This window comes from Babylonia areolata, chromosome 1, assembly GCF_041734735.1.
Source record: "Babylonia areolata isolate BAREFJ2019XMU chromosome 1, ASM4173473v1, whole genome shotgun sequence".
Taxonomy (NCBI): domain Eukaryota; kingdom Metazoa; phylum Mollusca; class Gastropoda; order Neogastropoda; family Buccinidae; genus Babylonia; species Babylonia areolata.
The window spans coordinates 34444705-34472204 of record NC_134876.1 but is presented as its reverse complement, the minus strand read 5'-3'; the positions used below and the strand labels follow the sequence as shown (position 1 = coordinate 34472204).

The window sequence follows — 27500 nt, the reverse complement described above, 5'->3', positions numbered from 1 at the left end:
GGGGGGCGGGGCGTTGTTTGTTTGTTTTGGGGTTTTTTGTTGTTGTTTTTGTTTGTTTATTTGGGTTTTTTTTAATGATGTTTTTTGTCTTCCTCTTCTTCTTTGCCCGTTCGGCCTCACCTGTATCTCAGGCTTTCTAACACGTAACCATGTACAATATCCATGCAAATACTGAAATGTGAGCAGTGACAGAAACAGCAGCAACTATAACGCGCATTTTCACCCTTCCTTTCCTCAAACTGTCCTTTCCCGCTTATTTCTCTCTCTGTCGCCTTCTTTCAGTCTCTCCCGGAGAGACAACTCCAGAAAAAACAAACCAACAGAAACAGCAGCAGCAATAACAAACTGAAGATTCTTTACACTTTCGCTTTCCCCGTATTGTCTTTCCCCCTATTTCTTCCTTCACTGCCTTCTCTGTTTTCTCTGTGCGCACGCGTGTGTAGGGTAAGGGGCGGGGAAAAAAGAATAAACAGACCACAGCACAGCAACAAACCATGTTCACCGTTGAACAGAACTGTAACCACCCATAAAGAACTTCTTCAAACCAATACTATGGACAAATTTGATTAATAGCACCTTTCACTATCACCACCCACTGACGTGATACAGTTTTATCGTTTCAGAACAGACAACGTTGTAACTTGCAATGACTTTCCATTGATCCCTGCACAGTGACTGGACAGCCGAAGGGATTACGGGATGGCCCCCTCAAATTGGGCGAGGTCCGTCAGCCCTTGGTCACCCTTGAGACCGTGTCAGATCTCAGTATATATAGCTTCCACCCTCTCTCTCTCTCCCTCTCTCTCTCTGTGTGTGTGTGTGTGTGTGTGTGTGTGTGTGTGTGTGTGTGTGTCCAGAAATTGTCCTGGGAATCTCCCGACCTCCCAAGGGTCATTCATCGTTGATCTCTTCTCTCTCCTTCTCTTGGACCCCCGCTGAGCAGAGAGCACAACCTGCTATGGACCTCACCCAAATGAGATTTTATTCTGCTAGACTGTCCGTCTCTCTGTCTGTCTCTCTGTCTGTCTGTCAGTCCATCTCTGTCCGTGCACGAATTAGTGTGCACAAAACTGATCGAGGAAATAAATAAATAATATATATATATATATATATATATATATATATATACGTGTGCTTGCTTGCTTGCTGTGTGTGTGTGTGTGTGTGTGTGTGTGTGTGTGTGTGTCATTGAGGGTGAGTGAGAGACAGACAGACAGACAGAGAAATAAAGAAAGGGTGAGAAACGGGAATAGAAGAAAGGTCGAACGCGGACTCAAATTGGAATGTTTTCTAAAGGGTAAAGTGATAAGCTAAAAACTTCTTTTCACCATGTCACTGCAAAAGGTCTGGAAACAACTACAACACAGTGTGGAAGAAGAAGCAGAAGAACAAGGAGAGGAAGAAAGATGAGGTGCAGGAGCTGAAGCAGTAGAGTTAAGTTCAGTTACTCAAGTGGGCGTCACTGCGTTCGAACAAGTCCATATACCACACACACACACACACACTGCCACCGATCTGCCCAAGTGGGGTGGGAAAAAGAACTGTCTAATGCCTTGTGGCGTTTAGCGTGTTGCTCAGTCTAATGTGTTTGGGAAAGCCCGGAGTGACTGTGTTCCGTTTTGAAGAAATTTGTGCAACGTTGGTTTGGAAATGATGCCAATATTCGTTTGATTTGCAGAGCATCGTGCTCTACCTTTCATGCTAGACTTGTGGCCGCTCCCTCTCCTTGTCTTTATTTCTGTGAGGCGATCAATAGTGTGATGGCCTTGTGCCTGGTGTTTGAGATACTCTTACATTTCCGACTTTCCCAGATAAAGACCGCTCGTTGTTGCGCTACGAGCAAGCCTGCAATCTTGCTCATTTCCCTTAACACCGCATGTCCTGGGCAGTATAACCATGTAAGCTTTTGAATCTAAATGTTGCGCATTGCCTCATGCCACGCTGGGCTCCCCATTCCACTTTCAATTTTTGTAGGAGGTTTATTGAGCCAGTCAGAATGATGACATGTTGATTTCCAGGCGTATGAATAGATGACAGCCACTGGAGAGCATGTCTCACAACTTCAGCTTCCATTGTCAGGCTGGAGGTTGTGACTTTGTAGGCAGCATTCTCTTCTCTGTTTTTCCGTTTTGTTTCGCAGCGAATCCCCGACCGGTTTGTCTTTGGTGACTAAGCCATCTGTGCATATGATGATATCCTCTTCTTTACTGTTTTCTTCTATGAGTAGCACCATCACTTCTGTCCTCTGGCCGTTCCCGACAATGTTTTGGCACAGTGAGTGAAATGATTGTGTTGAGGTTTTCGGGGTTTTCCTTCCGCTCTTTTGTTTTTTTCAGGTCTTTTGTAGCTTGCATATCAGCTGGACTGTCTTCTGCTTGTCCCATCCATGTACGCACTCACATACAAACGCATACACACTGACACAAACACACACAACATACATTTACACACACATTCACAGAGAGAGCAAACCTTTAGCCCCTCGATGGTCTCTCTCTCTCTCTCATCATAACGTCGTCTCTCTCCGCGTTTATGTCTTCCACCATTTCCCTTCACCCATTCGCTCTGCACCCTTCCCCTCGCTCCTCCACCCTTTAGCACCCCCACCGCCCGCAACCCCCTTAACCTTTCCTTCATCCTCTGTGTCGTAGCGTTCCAGTCCCATCCAATCACCGTAATGATATCTTCCTGTCTGGCTGAAGCGGTATCGTTTATACTGCGGCCTAAGCTGTCTGTGTGTGTCTGTGTGTGGTGGGAAAACAAACCGCTTCCAACGTGTGGAATCCAAGTAAATAGATGACGCTCGTTGAAGCCGTCTGTTAGGTGGTGAGGTATTTTGGCTTCCCGACGTGCCCCACTGCCAACCACGATGTGAGTGAAGGCAAGAGGAAAGCAGTCGCAGAAAAAAAACAACAAACGCAAGAGGAGGGGGTTTAGCAGCCGAGTCTCGACACACATTCACAAAAGCCTGTTCTACGCGTTAACAGAAAGATTTTAGTTTGTGCATGTCCTTTTTGATGCGATATGGGCAGATGACACCACTGCACTCGGTCTGTCTAAAATTGCAAACAAACGTTTTCTTCCGTGAACTTAGGTATGGGTACACACGGCTTTCGCCGCCACATCCTCAAATTGGCATGAAGAATGAAAACGCCCTTGACTATTCGGTGAGCAATCGTTCAGACTTGAAGTATTTTTTGGAACTGCAAGTCACTAACATTCGGTTTGAATTATCATTAAGTTGTCTGGCGACGGACTGGCAAATTTCCATCATTTTTAGAATTTTTAATTCTTTACTATCTGTGTTTATTTTCAGATCGTCCTTGGACAGGTCATTAATGAAGTTCGCAACATCTTACACACACACACACGCGCGCGCGCGCGCGCGCGCGCGAAGCATCATCCATATAACACCACAAGCTTCCTCAGAACCGGAAACAGAACCCAAGTACCTGGAGCTACTGCGCGGATAAGGGATCATCCGTTTATTGTCTTGGCTAATAACGTTAGAGTACATTCATCTAAACAGGTTTCAGGTTAAACAGTTTGTTTTATCCCCGGGTTCCTTTCACGGGAAGAAATCGTGTGTCCGACAATGCACGTGATGCATAATTATCTCAAGAGAAGACTGGCGGCTGTCGGTTTTCTATCAACCAATTTGTTTTTCCTTCTCAGTAGTATTAAAGACACGCACACATTAAAAAAAATCGAATCATCTTAATAAATAAAAGACTAGCACCCTGACAACTATTTGAAGTCTAGCAGATGATAGGGGCTGAACAAATTTCCATCTTTGCGCGATTCGAACTCGCTATCTTCACCTCCTTGTCACAACAGGCCCTCAATCTATACACAGTTCACATCAAGCTACTGTCAATGACAACTACGAACAGGACTTTCCACTAGCTTTATCTTCAGCAACGTCACCTGGATGCAGAGGTCGGAAAAGCTGCTTCTTCCTGGACTCAACAAGCCAAATGTACTACAGTGTGGGCGCATCGACAGTATGATTATACAGCTTTTCGTACGATGAGCTGCCAAGTATTTCATCAAGCTCGGACTGCTCATGTGTAACTTACTTGGTCTCGTACATCAAAAATGGGATACTTGGCTTGAAACTGAACATTGGGATAAAATTGTTTACGACCTCTCCAGACGAAAAAAAAAACAAACCCACATAGGAATATAAGGAGAGTCACCAGATTATGGCGGTAAAGAGACGCAAAAACACAACTCTGATAACTTATGTGTTTTCAGATAAACGACAGCGACAGAAACTGTTTCTTTTGGAATGGACTTCACAGTCACATACAACAGGCCACGGCGCCACTGCAACTCCAAGAAGCGTATTCACAGTTGACTACAACTTGAAGAAGCCTGACACAGCGGGAGAGAGAGAAAAACAGAGCTCAGATTGGGAGCTCAGATTCAGAGCTCAGATATCTGTTCCCAAATGCATATAATTGGCATTGAAGCAGTGTTTCTGAAACCGATAAAAGCCATCACGTTTTCTTCTGCTGCCCGGGAGGTATGACAGTGTTACCCGGACACAATAGTTTTCAATGCCAATATCAATACAGGTTCAATCCTGAGCTTGTATGGTACGTCACCGTATTCGTGCTTGATACACCCCACCCCTCACACCTCTTTTACAGCCGCATTTGAAACCAGAACACTGGCACGCACAACCTGTAACCTACAAAAATAGGAGAGTGTGCACAAACGGAAACTCTCCCGCTCCGTTTCTGTCATGTTTGTTTGGCTATGCGACTTGGAAAATCAAGTCGGCCATAACGTTATTGCAATGCGTTCTGTTCTCAAAGATAGAAATCTGAGCTCTGTTTCTCTCTGTCTCCCGCTGTGGGGAAAACGATAACAAAGAAGAAAAGCGCACCTAAGGTTTATCATTGTTTGCCCGCGCCATGACAGACATCGGGGCCGACAGTTACGACCCCACAGGTCACACGGCGTTCATTTCTTCTTCATTCTGGCGGTTTATTTGTTCGCTGGCATGAAACCTATCCGCCCGAAATGGCTAATTTTTCGTCGTTGCTTCTGTACGGTGTCCAGATAAACGATGCACCCGGCGTGCGTAAAATGTAATTAAGATTATTTTGCGGTAATTTTTCTTGCTGTTGTTGTTGTTGTAGCCTCCACTTTCTTTTGTCTCGTTACTCAAGGGTGAAGGAAGGAAAAATAGTCACATATCAGCCTGTGGCTTGGCTATGCTGAGGGGCGTGAGTGTGTGTGTGTGTATGTGTGTGTGTGCGCGCGCGCGAAGCGCGTGCTTATGTCTGTGGTTGTGTGTGTGTGTGTGTGTGTGTGTCTGTGTGTGCGTGTGTGTGTGAACGCGCGCGTGTATATGTATCTTTATTAATATATACATATATACACATATGTATGTGGGTTTATGTATGTATACACATACATACATACATACAGAGAGATGGGCAGATAGCGTACAGAGATGCAATTAAACGTTGCCTTAAGGTTGACATGGTAACTCCTGTTTTACTTGTTGTGACAGTTATATTTCTATAATCTGATTGGATCTTAAGGCCTCATTGACCGACACGTTGTGTCTGTGCGTTGCCAAGACATTTGCTTTTCCTTAAGCAGATGTGGTATAGTGTATATTGATCAGTGCGCACACGCTCGCATGCGCGCGCGCACCCACACACACACACACTCACACACATTAACACACAGACAGACAGACAGACACACACACACACACAAACACACACACACGCACACGCTGACGTCAAGCCAGCAATATCAGCTTCAACTCGAAAGCCATAATCAAACAGTCTCGAGGAAATCTTGAAGGCGGGACATCCGGGAATTCCACCGCCACCCTTTACCTCACTACCTCCTTTCTCTACCCACTCTTCAGAACACACACACACACACACAAACGCGTACACACACACTCCCTCTCTCTCCCTCTCTCTCTCATAACCTCTCTTCCCAATTGATCGCTCCCAGACCAACAACCCGTAGTTGTGTTTTGAGAGAAATCGACGACGAACCCCCCACTTTTCAGCAGCGTCAATTGAGGGCAATGACTGGGGGAATGGAGAGCCCCTTGCCTCGCCGGTCAGCCGGTCGCCGCAGCCATCAAGTAGCTGTGAGCATGGCACCAGGAGATGGCCTCTGGAATTCCATGTTGTCTTGTCCTCGCCGCTGTGAACGATTCGATGAGTCATAGACCGGTGTCCAGCCCAAACTGTACGCCCACCCCTACTAAAACTTGCTAAATCTGGCATGGAATTATTGGACTAGGAATCAGGAAATGAAACAGTCTTTTCTGATTGTAATAAAATTTATCGTTCCCCAACCATACCTGGGGTTAGACAGTAAAATGAGCGACTGTATATCTTCTAATTCTAAAGATTGAAAATAATAGAAATTGTACTATACTTCTAAAGCTCGAAGTATGTTTGCATCTTAATAGAACTTGTTTGAATAATTCCTTGTCGTTTCGATTCAGATCTACCATCTATTACCAAACTGTATATCAAGAAAAGAACATATATAATTTCCACTGTGGTAAACATAATTCTTATCATATTCATATATTTCACTGAAGAAAATCAGAAAAAAAATTGTACTGGCCTTTCTGCTGTTTGTTAGAACAATTTCACTGTACCATTTCCTGATACATTTTTAAAGTTGGTTGTTAATTTGTAGTTTATCTATACAAATTATGATTTTAGTGTTACGAACCCCCCAAAGCCAAGGTGAGATACAAAATTAAAACGAAAGAAAACAGTTTCCGATACTATTCCTGACATCCTTACAGTACGCGTGCCTTCGTATGTGTGTGTGTGTGTGTGTGTGTGTGTGTGTGTGTGTGTGTGTGTGTGTGTGTGTGAGCACGCGCGCGCGCGCAAGCTTGTGTGTGTGTGTGTGTGTGTGTGTTGAATATCATATATACTATCCATCCAATTAAGTGGTTTCCGATGTGATAAATTGGTTTTCCACATCAAAATGTAATGATTCATTCAATTAAGTGGTTTCTAATAATGATAAATTGGTTTTCTACGTCAAAATGTACAGTCTTACTGCAGAAGCTGTTTGTGGATTTTAAATCTGTTGTTAATAAATCCAGTTCTTAAAAGAAAGAACAACAGATAGATAAACAGAACACCGCAAACTTGTATAAAAAGTCTGTACCACTGAATAACACTGGATGCCAGTGGTATTATGTTCACAATTTACTTCTTGCGCCTTTGTCACTCTTTCGGGCGAGAGCTGGATGTGAAAAAAACAACAAACAAACAAAAAACCCGCAGCAACAACCATGCTTATCTATTACCCTCGTTAATGAAGATTTTGCCTTGTCTTGTCTTGGTATGAGAGACATTGCCCCGACGAAGTTTTGCCTGGCTGTCAGTGGACACAGTAGGGTCCTTTTCCCTGGACCTTTGCCTTTCTGGCAGGCCGTGTTTAGGGTTGCTATTCCACACCGGTGTCCCCTGCGACCCCCTGCTGCCGCTACTGGCCGCTCCGCCTTTCACTCGCCCACACGCACACCAGTCCCCAGCCCCCACCCCACCGCCACCAATGCTCCTGTCTCTCCTCTAAATGACCACTTGAGCGCTAACAAATTGGCTGGTTGCAGAACAAATCTCTGGAGGGTCCTTGCTAAGAGGTATGTGGTGGCTACTTTGAATTCCGATAGCTCGGAATTCCTTGGGGGCCTGGGATTTCCAAGCCCATGGACAGCGAGTATCCATTTAATACAAACGTGTTTCTTGGGCACTCAGACCCTGTTTTCAATGATTTTGTTCTTGCTTTTTAATGGAAGAATGTCAAGCTTTATATGAAAACCAATACTGGTCTGAAGTTCAAGGAAAGGTCAAAAACCTAAACGATCTTTAAAGAAACTCAGGTCAGAAACACTCACAAAAGAGATAGCGCCCACAACACCAACAGGAAACCGGGCAATGGAAAGACAAGAAACTATGAATACTAGCTGACTTAAAAACTTTTTTTTTTTTAAATCGAAGTATGTACACTGGTTTTTATAAGATCCCTTCCCGACTGAGCACAATACCAGTGCGCATTCTTCTGCTACATATGTGGCGAATAACTTCGTCAAGATTGAAATTACCAGTGTGGTAACAAATTTGAATGTGGTGGTGATTTTGCGACGCACTTCCTTCCCTTCTACACACTTTCATCCAACCCTTGCTCGCTACAGATCGTGCGAGTGATTTTTCGCGTTGGCTTAAACGCCGCGACTTACTTCTATCATTCTTTGAAATAATTTTTCTTTGAAATAGCTTTTATTGTTATTTTTTACACTTTGACAAGCCTAAATACAGATTTCTACACACATTGTTTTCATACATTAAAGTGATTGATTAAATGTACACTGAGAAGTGACACTGAAAGATAGTGCTCACAAGGGACACACTGAACGTAATCAAGTACACCCTATGCGTGGCTTATGTCGACAGATTCAACCTTTCGTGGGTTTCGGTGTGAACACCCCGAAGGCCTTGTTACAAAATTGCCAGTAAAACCAACCACCAGAATGAAACTGAACAAAATACAGTCTGTCATACGGAGGAAAATTGAAAATGCACAGTATGTCTATGAATACGAACAGCAAACGTCCATACGTTTTGCATTCACTTATCCTGGTACGGAAGTAGAGAGAGAGAGAGAGAGAGAGAGAGAGAGAGAGTACAGCATCATCTGTTTTTAAAGGTGTAGAAGAACCGCAGCAGCCGAAACGCACAAGCAAAGTTGTTAACGGCGCGAAGACGATAGAGCGCCAGAGATAGAGAGAGGGAGAGAGGGAGATTGTGTGTCTAGTAGTTAAATGTATTTGAGCTGAAAGCGCAGAGATTCCGTCTTATGAGATAGCAGCTTTTAAAAAGTGTTTTGTTTCATCACCAGTTTCGGGAAACCGACGTGACGATGATGACAAAGACGATGCTGAAAGCAATGGGGATGATGGTGATAATACGATGAAATTGCGGTCATGTTCTGATGCTGACACCGAATGGGCTATTTCACATAAGAATGTAAATATTCCCGTGAATGACAATACGTCTGTTCTTCTTATTCAAGAATATATGGGGGTTAGGGGGGAAGGCTTGAGTGGCAAGTGTATTGGAGTAAGATGCATTATACGTTTTACACTTCTATTGACAGGCTTTCACATTTCTAACCAAGCATAGTATCACTTTATCATTACTATCACTATTACAGTGTGTTTGCATTCCTTGCACCACTACCATTGTAGCTGTTACTACTTCTACTGCCGATGCTACTGCACCTCCTAATCCTTTGCCTCGTGCTACTGCCGCTGCCGTGACGCACTCACACACCATGCGAACAATGCAACCACACACACACACACACACACACACACACACACTTGTGCGAGCGCGTGCTCGAAATCGTCGCATTTCAGGCGCGCGCGATCGTTGCACTTGGTCTGTTCCCGTTTTGCAACAAACATCACCCGACAAACCGACTCTCCCTTGCTGAACTCGATATGATGAATAAACGGATTTCTCCCACCTCTCTCTGTGTCTCTCAGAACGCATTGGATTTTATTTATTTATTTATTTATTTATTTATTTTTTTAAATACATGTCTGCAATGATATACCACTGTAGGTCGCCTATTCACAAAGATCGTAACGCCGAGAAGTTGGGCTGAAGAGACAGAAAGAAATCAATAGAGAGAGAGAGAGAGAGAGAGAGAGAGAGAGAGAGAGAGAGAGAAGCACGCAAACAGACCGACAAAAAGACTGAGATCACATACGTTAAGGACATTTCTCAAGACGGCCTTTAAGTCTCAAAGTGAATAACTTGACAGTGTAGTAAAATCCTGTCACAGATCAAAGAAGTCCTGGTAAGTTATGTGTCAAGAAAATATCAAAGGTATCCGTGGAATGTCTCACTGATAGCGATTTGAGAAATTGGGGAATACTTGTAATGGTTATTGTACAGCTTGTGAAGTTTAGAGTGCAGACGTTATATTCGACGCCTGTAAAAGCGCAGACCGTTACGATATCGGCGATACGCTAGACGCTTGTAATGTTTACAGCGCTTATGTTACACTAGACGCTTGTGATGTTTATAGTTCAGAAATTATACTACACGCTTGTGTTATATCAGACGCTTGTGAATTTTTACAGCACACACATTATACTACATGCTTGTACTTTTTTTTACAGTAGAGACGTAAAACAATGGACATCAAAGTCAATGCTGCAGACGTTAATAAAACAAGTGACAAACAATACTATAGACGCCTGTACAAATTCTAAAATTTACGTTTCCTATACACCAGATTCATAATTATGATAAGTGCATTTGTTCTTCGTTAAAAGTGTACAAAACCGAGTAACTCAGTGGAGATGTGGGTTGATATTTGTGTCATTTTGTGAAATTACAAGTAAACATCGGTTCTCAAAGTATGGGGAAAAAACTCAAGCGGAGGCCTCCATCTGGGAACTATTGGGAAAACTGTTGGAATGTAGTTTTCGGATAGAATATCCATATCTGCAATCATGTGACGTGTAGCGTATATGGATCAATCCACACGCTTAGTTGGTTCGGTCACCGCCTTTAAACTTAAACATATTAAGGCAGTTGAAAGAGAAGAGCATTGCTTTTATCCATAGTATTTCTGTATTCATTGTAACACACCCACACCCACCCACACCCACCTTCACACAGAGTGAGAGAGATAATCATATACTACAGACAGACAGCCGGAAAGAAACAGATTGTGAGCGAGGGAGAGAGAGGAAATATACACTGAGAGAGAGAGAGAGAGAGAGAGAGAGAGAGAGAGAGAGAGAGAGAGAGAGACAGAGAGAGAGACGCTATGACAGACAGACAGACATGAGTACAGATAGGCAGACAGAGGCAGATGCTCAGTTGGAAGCTGAACGTTCGCATAACATAAATATATAGAATAAAACTGAAAAAAGCAACGAAACCAGACGCACATAATTGCCGCCGGTCTATGTAAATCACCCCCGCCTCCTTCTGCACGAGGGCAGGCAGGAAAGAAGGAAGGAAGAAAAGAAAGAAGACGGGGGTAGTAGAGGAAGGAAAGAAAAACCGGGGGAAACTTACGATGAAATAAGACCTGGATTCATTCGCCGAGGCGGCGTTGCTGGCATACACTGCGCGAAGACAATGATGGAAGAACCATGTTTATATTTTCTCTTCTTTCTCCTCGTGTTGCTGCCGAGACATCGGCAGAGCGCCCCGTTACGGGCAATAGGTTCCCCTTTCCTTGTCAGATCCGCTTCCTTCTGTTCTTCTTTAAAGTACTGGCGCTATTGCCTTTGCATGTGCGTAAATTTTCTGTTATCCCCCGAGAATTTGGTTTCTTCTTTCTCTCTCGGCGCTCTTTGGAAACTTCTCTCGGTTGTTTTAGTTGTAAAGGAGAAAGATCGGAGACTGAAGGGTAGATGGGGTTGGGAGGTAATGGGAGGGTGGGAGAGATGTGGGAGTTAGTGAGGTGGGGGAGAGAGAGATGGCCTGAGAGAGAGAGAGAGAGAGAGAGAGAGAGAGAGAGAGAGAGAGACTGACAGGCAGAGAGCTTGCGCGGCTGTTCGTTTACTGTATGCATGTAGTAGTTGTTAGGTTCAAAGAAAAAGAAAGTATGACAACGCACTGCCTTTCAAGCCTTTCTTTTCCTCGTTTTTTCCCCCTTGATTTTCTCTCACCTCCCACCCCCTAACCCCCTTCCGTCCCCCACTTGTGCCAATGACGACACCGTTATTGTTATTATGTCTTCTAGCAGACTTCCAGTGTACCTACCACCAATCAACCTGTAAAAAAGAAAACGGACTGGAAGCTAGCTGCCGCTCCGTACCTATCACACAGACTGCCTCTCACTTAGTCAGCCGCAAGCAAGGGACGTACCAACGAACGTACGCACGGAGGGCGGCACAATGCCTGCACTGACTTGAAAACGAAGTGAAGTGGAAGAAGAAGGGAGGAACGGAGGATAGAGGGAGGTGGAGGAGGGAAGGTTGGGTGGCTGACAGATCTGGGAGAGCGACTTGAATAGCAGAAGCCCCGAGAGGCGGGCACAAGCAACCACTACCGGAGTGTGTGGTGTTGTTGCCACTGCAACTGCTGCCGTGACGCTGGAACCACGTGCGGGTCCAGCACTGTTGCCGCGTGTCAAATCTTCGTTGCGAATAGCCATTGTTACTGTTGTCGCATGTCAGTGCCAGCAACTACTGTCCGCTACTGTGGGCACCGTCGTTTCGTGTGGTTCTCATGTTGTGCAACTTAAGTGGTTTAGAGCGATGGATGATTGCAGACATGCATGGAATTGAATTGGTGGTGGTACGGGATATGCCGTATGGACGTATTTCACTTCTTCATGTCTTCTCAAACTTTCAGCGGTTGTCGTGTGTCAGAAGAAATTATGCAGGGATGTGCTTATAACAACCCATGTTTTTCTAGTTTTTGTCTTCGAAAGCAAACTCTGTAAACGTTGTCATGTGATCGACAGTGTGTGGTTTTTACTTAACTGGGATACATATTGTCTCAAGGAACATATCACCATTGAATTACGTATGTGCTTCGCGCATCAGAAGGGGGAGTTTTGACAGCTGTGACAAAGAACTCCAAATCCCCCCAATGGGATTTGCACTCCACCGTGGTCGTTGGACTGGTGAGGAGTGCTGTGGACGAGCGCGCTGTGCCGATGCCGGATGAAGTGTGGGCGCCAGGCGTCGTCAGTCGGTCGGAGTGCTAGCCAGCTGCCGTGTTGTCCCCAGACAGTGAAGAGGTGGCCGCCTGTCCCTCCCGGCATGTGTGAGGACCTCGCTGTGAGGGGACCTCGTACTGCTCTCACCCCTCTCCTCAACCTCTGCCGCTCGTCGCCTTGCCACTCTCGCCTCTCTCCCTTCTCGTCACAACCCTTCGCGCTGAGGAACACATGAGCAGGTGAGTCAGTGTTCTCCAGAATGAATCATCGTGTGCTGGAGAATCCGTAGACGTTACACCATTAATGTCCCCAAAGAGACATCATTGCAGTCAGATACCCATAGGGTCATCGAGAAGATGTCACAACCGTCGGAAAACCCATGCACGCAATATTACCAGTGTCCCTGAGAAGATGTCACTACAGTCGAAAAACCTGTGTACGCAATACCACTGGTGTCACCAAAGAAGACGTAATTAAGGTCGACCGGAAAACCCATGTACGCAACACCACATCTGTTATATCACAATGCCATGGCATCTGTTAGGTCAAAATGCCAGAGTACACTGGAGACGTGGGAGGTGGCAGCCTCATCAAATGGACCCATCAGATGCTTGGCCAACCCATCACCAAATATTGAGGGGAGGGGGTGATAAGAATACTGTCATCGTTTTAGTCTTCTTCAGAGAGTTAAAAAAATCTAATGAAAAGGGAAGACATATATATATATATATGTGTGTGTATGTATATATATATATGTATGTATATATATATATATATATATATATATAAACTGTAAGCACCGACATCTACTTGTTAGCTGACTATCGACTGCATTATACTGTATATTACAGTGACTGACTCTCCCAGCTCCCCACCCCCACTCCCAACCCATCAGTCTTTTTTAACTGAGTATTTTTTTTATTAACCAAACGAAAGGCTTGAGGCAAGAGCCAGAAAATAGCAAAAAACACTTTTATTTCAAACGTTCTGGTCTCCGAGACTGCCACAGCTCTTCAGTGCATGTTCGTCTATATGATCTCAGGCATTGCTCAACTTTGTGAAATGCCCCTTGCTCTCTAAGCACGCATACACTCTCTCTCTCGCGCGCGCGTGCACGCGCACCTTGAAACTACTATGCTGTTACAGTAGTAGTAGTAGTAGTAACGGTGTGTGTGTGTGTGCGTGTGTGTGTGTGCACGAAGAGGAGAGAATATCAGGTTAAATGCTATGTTCGTGTCTAAAATACCCGCCCTACCCATAGATGCGAAATTGGTATAATTCATATAGTGAGGCAGTTTACTGCATTTCTTATTTTGAATGTGTTGATAGTCGTGGTATTTCTATGGGTAACAGAGTGCTTGGACATTAAAAAATGTTATCGACAATGTGCGTGGGAGAGATAACTGGTATTTGTATTCTATTTTTAACATTTTGAACGCCTGTTCGTGTCTCGTGTGTGTGTGTGTGTGTGTGTGTGTGTGTGCCGGTGCTTGAGTGCGTCTGTGCATTCGATGTTACATTTTCCCATTTTCAATGAATGACTGTGAAGTAAGGCGCGCGCACGCGTATGTGTGTGTGTGCGCGCGCACGTGCGTGTGCATGTGTGTATGTGTGTGTGTGTGTGTGCATGTGTATAAGTGCCAGTACATATGACAATGCCTTATTCAACGTGTGCGTGAGTGTGTGTTTGTGCACTCAATTTTATGTCCTTCCACTTTGAGTGAAGAACTGTGATTTTTGGCGCGCTTAGTGTATCAAGATATGTAATGAGGCGGCTTGAAACCAAGGTTATTTCACAGGGTTTCTAAGACACGAATACCGCAGATGAGGATGAGCTACTGACACGAATACCGTCGCAGATCAGGATGAGTAACGAAGTTTAGAGCAGCTGACTGATTCTGAGTGTATCGACAAATTATTTCGAACAACGCAGGAAGATGTAGATGATTTTAAAAGATACTATTAATGTCGAACAACTAACCGATACAGTAGTTTCTGTTTGCTGTCCGATTGTATCCGAGTGTAAATAGGGTATGTGGCCTAATTGCGAACAGCGTGTAATTTCAAACGGTTTGTGTACCCCCGTCTTCGAAGCGTTCTCTCCACACACATTTCACAATTTAACGTCTGCTTCGACCTCGTACTGACACCTTAATGAATATCCATTTCCAAGAACTGGTCAAACATCAGTTATTTCCGCGTTCTTTCAGTCTCTTCGCGCACCGCTGCCGACCACGTTCACAAACGAGCTCTCAAATTCCTGAAATCAATGGAAGTAGTATTTGAACTTTGACACAGTTTGAAACAGCTGATTTGACTGGATATGTTGAATGCGTATTTCTATTGGAAAATTTATGAAAGTATGTTGGTGACAGGTCAGTACGTCGGTTTTCACAGGAATCTCCAAAATAGCGTGGTTTGCAATTAGACCATACTTTGATGTGAGTATATTTGCGAACAATGCTGCACAGATACTGAGCACTCTCAGGAGGGTGTGTTTGTGTATGGTGTTAGGGCTATGTGTGTTTAAATGTGTGTTTGTGTGTATGTGTGTGCATGTGTGATCAAAACCAATCATACAACATTCTGGTGCGATGTTCCAATAATTTGTTATGTATGAGTTCAAGACCTGCTTCTGTTTTAATTGTCTACATGTAGCCAGAACACATCATTCGCAATTAGACTTGTCCGTTCGCATTTACCCTCAGGCACCCCTTCCATTTCAACCGTTCCAAAAACGTCGAAAAGATGAAAACGAACTTTTCCTGGCCCAACCAAGAGGAGAAAACATTCAAAAGCATTCATGTGGAGTGATGGCCTAGAGGTAACGCGTCCGCCTAGGAAGCGAGAGAATCAGAGCGCGCTGGTTCGGATCACGGCTCAGCCGCCGATATTTTCCCCCCTCCACTAGACCTTGAGTGGTGGTCTGGACGCTAGTCATTCGGATGAGACGATAAACAGAGGTCCCGTGTGCAGCATGTACTTAGCGCACGTAAAAGAACCCGCGGCAACAAAAGGGTTGTTTCTGGCAAAATTCTGTAGAAAAATCCACTTCGATAGGAAAAACAAATAAAACTGCACGCAGGAAAAAAAAAAAAAAAAAAAAGGGTGGCGCTGTAGTGTAGCGACGCACTCTCCCTGGGGAGAGCAGCCCGAATTTCACACAGAGAAGTCTGTTGTAATAAAAAGAAATATAAATACAAATAAATACAAAATACAACAAAAGGGTTGTTCCTGGTAAAATTATGTAGAAAAATCTACTTCAAAGGGAAAAAAACCCAAGTAAACTGCATGCAGGAGAAAATACAAAATAAAAAGGGTGGCGCTGAAGTGAAGCGACGCGCTCTCCCTGGGGAGAGCAGCCCGAATTTCACACAGAGAAATATGTTGTGACAAAAAGAGAAATACAATACAATACAAAACAGAAGAGCTACATCTGACGATCGTACAACCTGTTATCTGTACAATACACACGTTGAGTTTCGACTTGATCGTTCTCTCAAGTTGGCTCCGAGATGGCTTTTAACTGTGGCTGGAATAACCTGGCAGACACTATGAGACTATCATGATCCTGTTCCATCAAATCCAATCGTGTCACGCACACACATGCACACAACCACACAAAAGCAGTTGCACGCATTCAAGCGCGAGCGCGTACAAAGAGAGATAAAGGAGGGAGAGAGAGAGAGAGAGAGAGAGAGACAGAGTTGGACCGTGTCATACAGACATACTGTTTTTGCAGATGTCTGACCCCAGCTCTCCTAAACGCACACACATACACACTGACAAACACCCACACACACGAGCACAAACACAGACACAGACAAACAGAGGCACTCATACACATAATTATACGCAGAGGCACACAAGCGCTCGTAGGCACACACAAACACACACACGCACGCAACGCACGCACGCGCATCAGTGCTCGCATACGGAATTTATTTTGAAATGCGAGTGAGTGCATACAACAAACACGTCAGTGCACAGCACAATGTCATCCGTTCTTTCTACTTGTTATCTCTCCCCTTTTGAAAGTGGATTTTTTGACAGAATTGAATCAAAACAACTTTTCTTTTTTTGCAGCTGCTTTAGGTCACTTTACGTTTGCACGTGAGTGATAACCTGTGTGTGTGTGTGTGTGTGTGTGTGTGTGTGTGTGTGTGTGTGTGTGTGTGTGTGTGTGTGTGTGTGTGTGTGTGTGAGTGTGTGTGCGAGTGTGTGTGTGTGTGTGTGTGTGTGTGTGTGTGTGTGTGTGTGTGTGTGTGTGTGTGTGTGTGTGTGTGCAGGCATATGATTGTTTCTTGATGTTTCCAACTCGTGTGTTTGTCTGTGGGTAGCGCTGTGAACACGCATCCGAAGTGTGGAACTATTTACGCGCCCTGTATGAATCAAGTTTGTTCATTTATTCAATCATTCATTCCTAAGGGGGAGGATGCACTGGGTGGGGGAGGGCCCGTACTCGGAATTTAGTGGAAGGAAGAGGGAAAAATATTCAATCGGACAAGTGTTAGCATTGTGATTAATGTAATAATCATTAAAGTGCTCAGCAGAATGACGACATGATGAACAGCATTCTCATGTCTGACGGTCGAGAAGAACCATGGTATGCGGTTCGAGTCCCTCACAGGTTTCCAGTCAGTGGCATGGATGCTCGTCTTTCAGAGGACACGATAAACCGATGATCGTGCATAGCCTAGAATCCACGGCAGCAACAAATTTGTTTCTATCAATGTTTTGTAGAAAAATCACTCCGATAGGTAAACAAACCAGACCGGGAGATTACACTGAGTCACCTTTTTGTTTACACAAGTAAGTTAATTAATGTAATATACATGCCACTACAAAGGAATAGGTGAGACCCATGGTTAAATCGATAATAATAAAATTAAATTCATGTTGTCATACAGCACAACCACTAACTCGTCTCCACGATTTTTGCGTTTCAGCAGCTACAGTCCTAATGCCAGAGAGCATCACTAACATACATGCATGTAAGCATGCACGCACACACAGGCGCGCGCATGCACATACGTACTGTCTCTCTGCAACATATATACACTGACATAAGCACACGCAATGACACACACACACACACACACACACACAAATGCATATTCACATTGTCTTCAGTTCTTGTATACACACACACACACACGCGCGCGCGCGCGCGCGCGTACTGACGCATACACATACATACACACATTCGTTTGCACGTTCGCACTCACTCTTTCTTTCGCAAACACATGCGCACACCTATGTACGCACGCGCTCTCTCCCCCTTTCTCCACTCCCCACACCCCCTCCTCTCTCTCTCTCTCTCTCACACACACACGCACTCACGCTCTCTTTCTTTCTCACACACTCACACAGACCCGCAGGTACACTCACACACACACATGCACGTACGTACGCTCTTTCTTTCTTTCACACACGCACACACACACACACACACACACAGTGTGTGGGAGGGAGGGAGGAAGACAGGCTCCGAGGTACGGGGAGACGAGGTGCTCAAGTGCAGAGAACAACGTGGCTCCAGCGGGAAGCACACTGTCGACCTATTAACTTGACTTCTCGTCGTTAACTCTAATACCGAGTGGCGGACCGGGGCTAAATTTAGCCGTCTGTTGGATGGGTTTGCACACATCGAGAAGACACACAGACAGTGCAGCTGGGTTGTGTGTGTGTGTGTGTGTGTGTGTGTGTGTGTTGTGTTGTGTTATGGGTGTGTTGGAGTGGATGGGGATGGGGGAATCAAATTGTTTCGCTTCACTGTTTTTGCGTGTATGCTCACCCAAATGATCCAGAAAGAGCTGGTGACGGAACTGATTGCCTCTTCGTCTCTCCAAGACTCCCAGCCTGTCGGTACAAAGTGTAGGTGTGACAAGACAAGACAAGACAACGCAACACAACACAAGACAAAGTCTTTATCATCGAGGGTAATAGATAAGCAAGTAATATGCTTAAAAAATACCTACAGCCCTCGCCCTAAATAGGCACTAAAGCTAAAGAATCAAAAGAAGAGCAATAGGTGAAAACACAACGAAAGCACATACATCCCTGTTTCATGGTTAGAGAAGAATAAAATAAAAAAAAAATTAAAAAGAGAGAGAGAGACAGAGAGAGAGAGAGAGAGAGAGAGAGAGAGAGAGATCAGACAGACAGAAAGGCGAGTGAGAGAGGGGTTATGTTGTGAGCGAAGAAGCTGTGGAGAGAGGAATAAAGAGAAAAATTGTGACGGCGGCGTAGAGGGTGTTACTCTTCATTTTCTCGCAATCCCACTTTGAGAGAAATCATGGGGGGTGAGGGGTGGGTTTGGGGTGGGCACTTTACGAGAAAGCGTGAGATGGTGAGAAAGTGTGGTGGTTGCCCTCCCACGCTTTCTTGGTTTCTTGTCTTTTTCCAACACAAATCTAAAAAAAAAAAAAAAAAAAAAAAAAGACGGAGAAAGAGGGGAACGCGGAGACGCCGGAAAATGACGATCGTGATAATGATGGTGACGTTATTGAAGACGTTGAGTGGTTGACGGTGATGGCACAGCATCGTCTTCAGAAATTGTGCGTGCGTGCGTGCGTGCGTGCGTGCGCGCGCGCGTGTATGTGTGTGTGTTTCCTTTGTCTTTGTTTGGTTGGCTGGTGGATTTGTTTTCATTATTTGACTTAGTTTTTGAAATAATATTGTCATGTTCTGGGTGTCTTCTCTGAAACTCAGATGGTATTTTTAGTGCAACGTTGCATGCTAAAGGATGCTAACACAAATAGATGAACAACTGTGAAACGAGGGAACAGTCGAATGTGACAAAAAAGGTTTAATCACAACAAACATCAACATTTCATTTGGTCCCGTTTCCACGGTCCGTACGCGAGGGCACAACATTGTGAAACACCCTTGTCTGTCACATTTATGTAGAAAGTTGAATGATTTCAATATATCCAATATGCATTATTCCCAAAATCTCTCAGGAAAGGTTTGGGTCAAATCTTGGTGTATATATATATATATATATATATATATATATAGAGAGAGAGAGAGAGAGAGAGAGAGAGAGAGAGAGAGAGAGAGATTTGAGTTATACACACTGTTTTAATTTGATTGTTTGCAATTGATTACGAATGTTGAATTTGAGGTTGATGTACTGCTATGGTCCGTCTCATATGAAATACAATAAATAGATGTTAGTTTCAGTGTCATTATCATGATCGTCGTTGTCATCGTCCCCCTCTTTCTCTTCTCCTTTCTCTCTCTCTCTCTCATTTTTCTCTAAGATGTGTTTAGAAAAAGACAAGAAACCAACCCCGATGACAAAGGACACGTTTTCAATTAAAAATAAAGGGGACTTCCCACTTTCTCTCACAAATTGTAAGAGAGGAACGGCTACGCTTTCTCGTAATGTGACAAGAAATATGCGCTTCAGATCACTGGAATGTTTGTTTTATATTCATTAATCATGTTTCATTTGCTTTAAAGAGCCAAGCCGAACACATATCTTTTTTTACTGCTGAGGAACTGACACGTAGAGATCAGCCACGCTGCCCGCAGGGCTGATTTGCTAACGGAAGAGCCAACTGTCCAACTGGCAGTTATCACCCCCACCCCCACCACACCCCCCCCTCCTGTCTCCAGCCCCTTGTCGAACATCCCATAATTATCTCCATTACATTGTTGATGTTATGTTGCATTTTAAGTTCGTGCCAGATCGTTGTCTCCATTCGTCGCTTTTTCCCATTCACATGTTTCTTAGTATTCCAGTACACTGTTCAAATGTATGTCTATTACTGCAGTTTGAAAATGTTTAGAAAATTTCTGCTCATCCTCGACAACCGTTAATCAGTCAGTGATTCATATGTTACGTCCTAAACTCACGGATGGTTCTTGCGGTTTTTTATTTTTATTTTGTTGTTGTTGTTGTAATTCCACATGCTGGGTAATCATCTTTTAATCACATTACAACAATGGTTTAAAACCCTCCAGACGTAGAAATATTGATTTCGTTCGCTTGAAAGACGGTTTTAAAAAACAGGACAAAACACTGTTGCCTGACAGATCCAAAATCTCTCTCTCTCTCTCCCTCTCTTAAAATACCAAGCTTTTTTTTTTTTTTTTTGCTTTTTTTTCTGTCCAATCATCTGCTCCGTTTCAATGGCATTACTTCCACGCTGCTCATTCCGTATCCCCCATACGCAACCACACCCAGGTTCGTCTGTTGCATTCACAGTGTCGTCAGTCTACAGGGAAATACCGATGTAAGGTCGTCAGGAGGCCACAGATTAGAGAAGGCCCTGCACTGCTGCTGAGTCACTTCGGTGGTGCTCAGTGGTTCCTGTCCTGATTGAACGTACTTAGGACACCACTACTAAGCCCCCCTACTGACAACAATGATAGCTTTAGTCGAGGAGTCAAACTGAGTCAGGCGATCCGTGAAGAGGATTATGCTCGACTGTGTGGTCCCAGTCTTCCCATTTAAGCCAATCGCACACTCAACTCTGGTTAGAAACCGGTCGTGGGCCGAAAAACCTACTTACGCTGGAATCGAACCCCCGCCCTCTATGCCGTCAGTCTGCGACGCTAACCACTTCGCCACGGCGGCTGGTTATGCTCATTTGTGCATTGTACACCTTGAAACGTGGCAAAATTGATTAGCGTTGAACTTCCAATCCAGTGTTCACTAATGATCAGGGTTCCAGGCACTGTTTTGGCAAGGCATTGTGTTCTTGGGAAAGGCGCTATACTCCAATTTTTCTCATTCCACTCCATGTGTGAGTGGTCACCTGACTTCGGTTGGGGAAGGTTATAATGTCGCAAGGAGAGGACAGGGCCACGCCTATGTATGCCGAGGCCTAAACAAAGTGGATACAAATTCACTTCTCCGATGGCCGGAAAAAGCTACTGGGTCTTTAACTTTTAACCTGACCCTTCATGAAGGGCCTTCATATGAACAAAACATCCGCACCTCTATCTCTCTCTCCCTGTCTGTCCGTCTGTCTCTCTCCAATGATTGAGGAAAGGTAGGCTGCATTACGTGAAACGTACCTCAACTTTCTTTCGCACGGGTCATCTTGCCAATGCTCTTATAAGATGTGCCAAGTGCCAAGTGTCTTCTTCCGAATGAAAAATGGCATGACAAAGTCCATAACCTTCCAGCTACCATTATGATTTTGACTGGGGGTTAGGGGGAGGGGTAGTACCTCTAGAGGGGGGGGGGGGGGGGCTTGTCACTCTCTTCCGGGAGTGGTTCGCCCTCTGTTGGTCCCCACCGGCACCCAGCTCTCACTTATGGGTCCTAGAAGCTGCTAGCATGCGGCAGCGCCCAACCCCCGGGCAACGGCTTTGACAGGCTGGCTAAACTAGGTGAGGGTAACCGACGGGTCTCAAACCCTCGGTGAGTTAGGGCTTGTCTACCCAAGCATGTGAAGACTGGATCCGGCGGACTCTGCGGAAGAAACCTTCATGGTTCAACGGAGAGAAAGGCGGTTGCAGCAGAGCACTGTGGAGTGCTGAGGGCAGGATGAGGCACATAGGACATCCTGGTCATCCACTGCATCCATCTCCAGTCGTCTTGACCTCGTCTTGCCACTGGATACAGACGGTCTCGGACAAGAGAGTGAGGTCGACGGTGCGCAACTCCTCTTCACTACAAACAAAGTCATCGCGCAAGTCATCAGTCATCCTTCATCCCATACCATCATTTTCCCCAAGCCCTATAGCGACAGGCGAGCGACGAAGCGACAGGTGTGGGTACACTGGCAGTCGTAGCCGCGGACCTGCACACAGGCGGCTCAGGCCATAGGGTCGTTTTTCACCGACTGGAGCAGCGGTGGAGATCGGCAGCCCCCTGAGCGACTGAGCAGCCCTCTTCAGGACAGCACTGCTCACCTCCATGGCATGAGGAAGGGGCTAGAAAAGGTGCCCTAAACATTGCCTGCTCCACACCACCCTAGTCAGCATACCGCGGCTTACGGGGACCCTACTCAAGCGGTCGACACACAGAGAAAAGAAAGAAGAAAACAAGGAGCACCCCATTGACCATTGCCACATGGAACGTGCGTACGCTTCTGGACAGAGGCGACTCGGACAGACCACAGAGACGCACAGCACTTATTGCGAGTGAACTAGCCAGGTACAACATTGACATCGCTGCCTTAAGTGAGACCAGACTGGCAGAAGAAGGCGAACTCTGTGAGCGAGGCGCAGGCTACACCTTCTTCTGGAGTGGTCGCGGACCTGAAGAGAGACGTGAGGCTGGAGTTGGCTTTGCAGTGAAGACAACCCTCGTTGGCAAGCTGGCTGGCCCCCCGAAAGGAGTGAACGATCGCCTGATGACGATGAAACTCCCTTTATGCAACGGGAAGAAGTTTACCACTATTGTCAGCGCCTACGCGCCCACCATGACCAACCCGGATGAGATCAAGGACAAGTTCTACGAGGACCTGAACGCTGTCATCACCACTGTTCCCAACGCAGACAAGCTCATCATTCTTGGTGACTTTAACGCGAGAGATGTCTGTGACAGCACCACCTGGGAAGGCGTGATTGGGAAGCATGGGGTTGGCAACTGTAACAGCAATGGTCAACTACTTCTCCAGACATGTGCCGAGCACGACCTTCTTATCACAAACACCGTCTTCTGCCTCCCTTCCCGTAACAGGACGTCATGGATGCATCCTCGCTCTGGGCACTGGCATCTCATCGACTCTGTCATCGTCAGGAAGAGGGACAGGCAGGACGTACGAGTCACGAGGGCCATGTACGGCGCTGAGTGCTGGACAGACCACCGCCTTACTGTCTCCAAACTCAACCTCCGCATCCAGCCCAAGAGACGGCCTCAGGGCATGAAAGCACCCAAACGCCTGAATGTCAACAAGCTGGAGCTAAGCAACATCAAGCAGAGCTTTGCTGACAACCAGAATGTGGAGGCAGCATGGGGCGCACTGCATGAGACGGTGTACAACACTGCCACGGAGTGCCTGGGGCCTTCTGCCAGGAAGCACAAAGACTGGTTTGATGAGAACTGCACTGAGATCAAGCAGCTGCTGGAAGACAAACGCCAAGCCTACAGAGCCCACATTGAAGATCCCAAGTCACAGTCAAAGAAAGACATACTGAAGAGCGCACGCAGCACCATCCAGCTGAAGCTGCGGCAGATGCAGGATTCCTGGTTGAGCAACAAAGCTGATGAGATCCAGGGTTTTGCAGACAGGAACGACATGAAGAACTTCTATAACGGCCTCCGGATCTGCTCCACTCCTCAGTGCTGATGGTTCTACCCTAATCACTGACAAGGACGGGATCCTTGAGAGATGGGCTGAACACTTTGACAGCGTACTGAACCGCCCTTCCACCATCAATGATGAAGCCATCGACCGACTCCCCCAGGTGCCAGTCAGTGAGTCGTTGGATGCCGTTCCAACTTTGGAGGAGACCCAGAAAGCTATCCGTCTGCTATCCAGTGGCAAAGCCCCTGGCTCAGACTCCATTCCAGCTGAGGTCTACAAAGGTGGTATGGCGCTGACTGAGAAGCTTCATCAGCTATTCCAGCTCATCTGGCAGCATGAGGCAGTTCCACAGGACTTCAAAGACCCTTCCATCATACACCTGTACAAGCGCAAAGGAAATCGTCAGGCCTGTGACAACTATCGTGGAATATCCCTGCTGTCCGTCGCAGGCAAGACTAGAGTGCTACTCAACCGTCTCATAGCGCACCTTGAGCAAGGTCTCCTACCAGAGAGCCAGTGTGGCTTCCGGAAAGAACGCGGGACTATGGACATGGTGTTTGCTGCCAGGCAGCTCCAGGAGAAGTGTCAGGAACAGAACGCCGACTTTTACTCCACCTATGTCGATCTGACCAAGGCCTTCGATACTGTTAGCAGAGATGGCCTTTGGAGAATCATGGCGAAGTACGGATGTCCTAGAAAATTCATCACCATCATATGGCAACTACACGATGGGATGCTGGCCCGAGTCCAAGACAACGGAGAGACTTCAGAACCATTCCCTGTCTCCAACGGAGTCAAGCAAGGGTGTGTTCTTGCCCCTACCCTGTTCAGTCTCATGTTTTCAGCCATGCTGACAGATGCCTTCAGAGACGCTGACGTAGGCATTGGCATCAGGTACCACACAGATGGCTCACTCTTCAACCTCAGGAGGCTTCACGCAAAAACCAAGGTGAGGACAGACATCGTCAACGACTTCCTGTTTGCTGATGACTGCGCTCTCAACGCTGCCTCCGAAACTGACATGCAACACAGCGTCGACAAGTTCTCTGCTGCCTGTGACAACTTTGGCCTCACAATCAGCACAAAGAAGACTGAGGTGATGTACCAGCCAGCTCCAGGAAAGCCTTACGTTGATCCAAACATCTTCATCAACGAGCAACGACTGAATACGGTGGACAAGTTCACATACCTGGGCAGTACACTCTCTCGCACAGTTGTCATCGACGACGAGGTGAATGCCAGACTCGCCAAAGCCAGCGCTGCCTTCGGCAGACTCCATATGAACGTTTGGAACAGGAGAGGCATCACCCTGGAGACGAAGCTCAAAGTATACAAGGCCATAGTTCTCACCACACTGCTCTATGGATGTGAATCATGGACGGTCTACAAACGCCACTCCAAAAAGCTGAACCACTTCCACACCACCAGCCTCAGAAAACTTCTCGGCATAAAGTGGCAAGAGAAGATTCCTGACACAGAGGTGCTCACTCGTGCAAACTTGCCCAGCATCTACACCACCTTGATGCAGGCCCAGCTGCGCTGGGCAGGCCATGTAGTTCGCATGCCAGACCCCGGCTCCCCAAGAAACTGCTGTACGGCGAACTCCAACATGGCAAGCGCTCCCATGGAGGCCAAAAGAAGCGCTTCAAAGACACTCTGAAAGCTTCTCTGAAGGCCTTCAACATCAGCCACGACACATGGGAGCTGAATGCAATGGACAGACCAAAGTGGCGTTCAGCTGTCCACAAAGGCGCCAAATCCTGTGAGGCCAACAGAATCGCTGCAGCAGAGCAACGCAGAGAGGCCAGGAAAAGCAGTGCCAGCACGTCCCCGACAGCCGCCACCATCCCCTGTCCACACTGCGTCAGAACCTTCCGGACGCGGATTGGCCTGACCAGTCATCTGCGCACCCACAGAGCCCAACCCACCCACCCCCAGGATGACTAGATAGTCCTCGTCGATTCCGACGGACGAACCACATGATTTTGACTGTTCTTGTTTTGTTTTGTTTGTTGTTTTTTCGCTTCACGTTTCTTTTCTTTATGAATTTCAAAAACAGCATGGCGACAGACAGACACAGAGAGAGAGAGACACAGAGAGAGAGAGAGAGAGAGAGAGAGAGAGAGTTAATGTGGTATTTTCCAAGTATTTATTATTTATTTTACGATAAGTTCAATACTCCTTTAGTGACCACAATAAGTCTGGTTGTGCATATCTGTGCGCGCAAATACTCACACACAACAGGTAGGAGTTGTGCCTGTCCTGTGTCATGATTCATCTCCCCTTTGTTTCCTGAGCCAGACAGCAGCTTATCTCTGGGAGTACAAAACAGCCACACGTGACGTCAACAAAGCCAGCCTGATGAGTCTCAGACGCATTTCCAACTGTGCCTGTAATTATTTATTTGTGAGACGATGCCTTTAGCACTCCATGCGGGAATTCTCCTGCTCCTGCAGAAGGAACCCTCCCAGCCTCCCAAGTACCTGTGTGTGTGTGTGTGTGTGTGTGTGTGTGTGTGTGTGTGTGTGTGTGTGTGTGTGCACGCGTGCGTACGTGCATGTGTACGTGTGTGTGTGCGCGCGCGCGTGTGTGTATGATGAAGGACAGAGAGAGAGAGAAGGAGGAGGGAGGAGGTGGGGGGAGACAGACAGACAGAAAGGATGGGCACTGTGCTGACATATTCCAGACCCAGATGCCAGACGCACTCTTTCTTGTTATCAAAAACAAGAAACATCTTTCAACCACTGCCCGGTAATTTTCTTCGCATATTGGCTGCTCAGAGATGACAGATTATCTCAAGCACTTTTTGGCACAATGATTTCGTTACATTCAAACTTGTAACTCAACAGCCGTCCATCAAGTAAATTCGTATTCATTCAACAGCGGATGAATTAGACTGTTGTGTTATGGCCTGTTAATTGTACTAACCTCAGAGAACTTACACAAGATTTGTGCTTAGCATTCAACTCTTTAGTAACTATGAACTCGTCCTGATGTATTACAATTCCAGAGCAGTCAACATCTTCATATCAATGCTTTATTTACTGTGTATGTGTGTGGGTAAAGGGATGACGACTATTGATACGCTTTTGAATACAATACAAAAGTGCACGTGGCTGTTTAGACCTGATGTCTTTTTAGTAGTCCAATTTGTAAATCAGACTGTACTTAGAATGGATGTTTGAATACCGTTTCTATCGTTTATCCGGCAATGAATGAAGGATGTGCGGGTTATTAAGTTATTTTATTATTTCATATGTGCCTTAAAATCTGCACAGCAAATGTGGTGTAGCGTATATGGATTTGTCCGAACGCAGTGACGCCTCCCTGTGAAACTGAAACCTTAAAATGTCATATTTTTCTTTCCTGATTGCTTTTCCTTTTAAATGATAAGTGCTGTTTTTAACTTGTGTCCTACAACCTTATTTTTTCTTACCTGAATGCTCTTATTATACATGATGATTGATATGTACACAGCAATCAAGGAAGAATGTACAGATTATTCATTTATTTGATTATTTCACTTGTGTCTAAAAATGTCACATTTTTCTTTCCTGAAAGTTTTTTTCCCCT

At 45.7% G+C, this 27500-nt stretch overlaps 1 protein-coding gene across 1 annotated transcript in view; it reads left to right on the top strand.

Annotated features, from left to right (window-relative positions):
* The first annotated feature begins 12068 nt into the window (after positions 1-12068).
* Positions 12069-27500, top strand: part of LOC143282159 (protein NDNF-like) — a 78944-nt gene continuing 63512 nt past the window's right edge. The window contains exon 1 of the mRNA XM_076587710.1: positions 12069-12950. Coding sequence (XP_076443825.1) covers positions 12943-12950 — 8 coding nt within the window. The 5' untranslated portion in view covers positions 12069-12942. The remainder of the gene's footprint in view (positions 12951-27500) is intronic.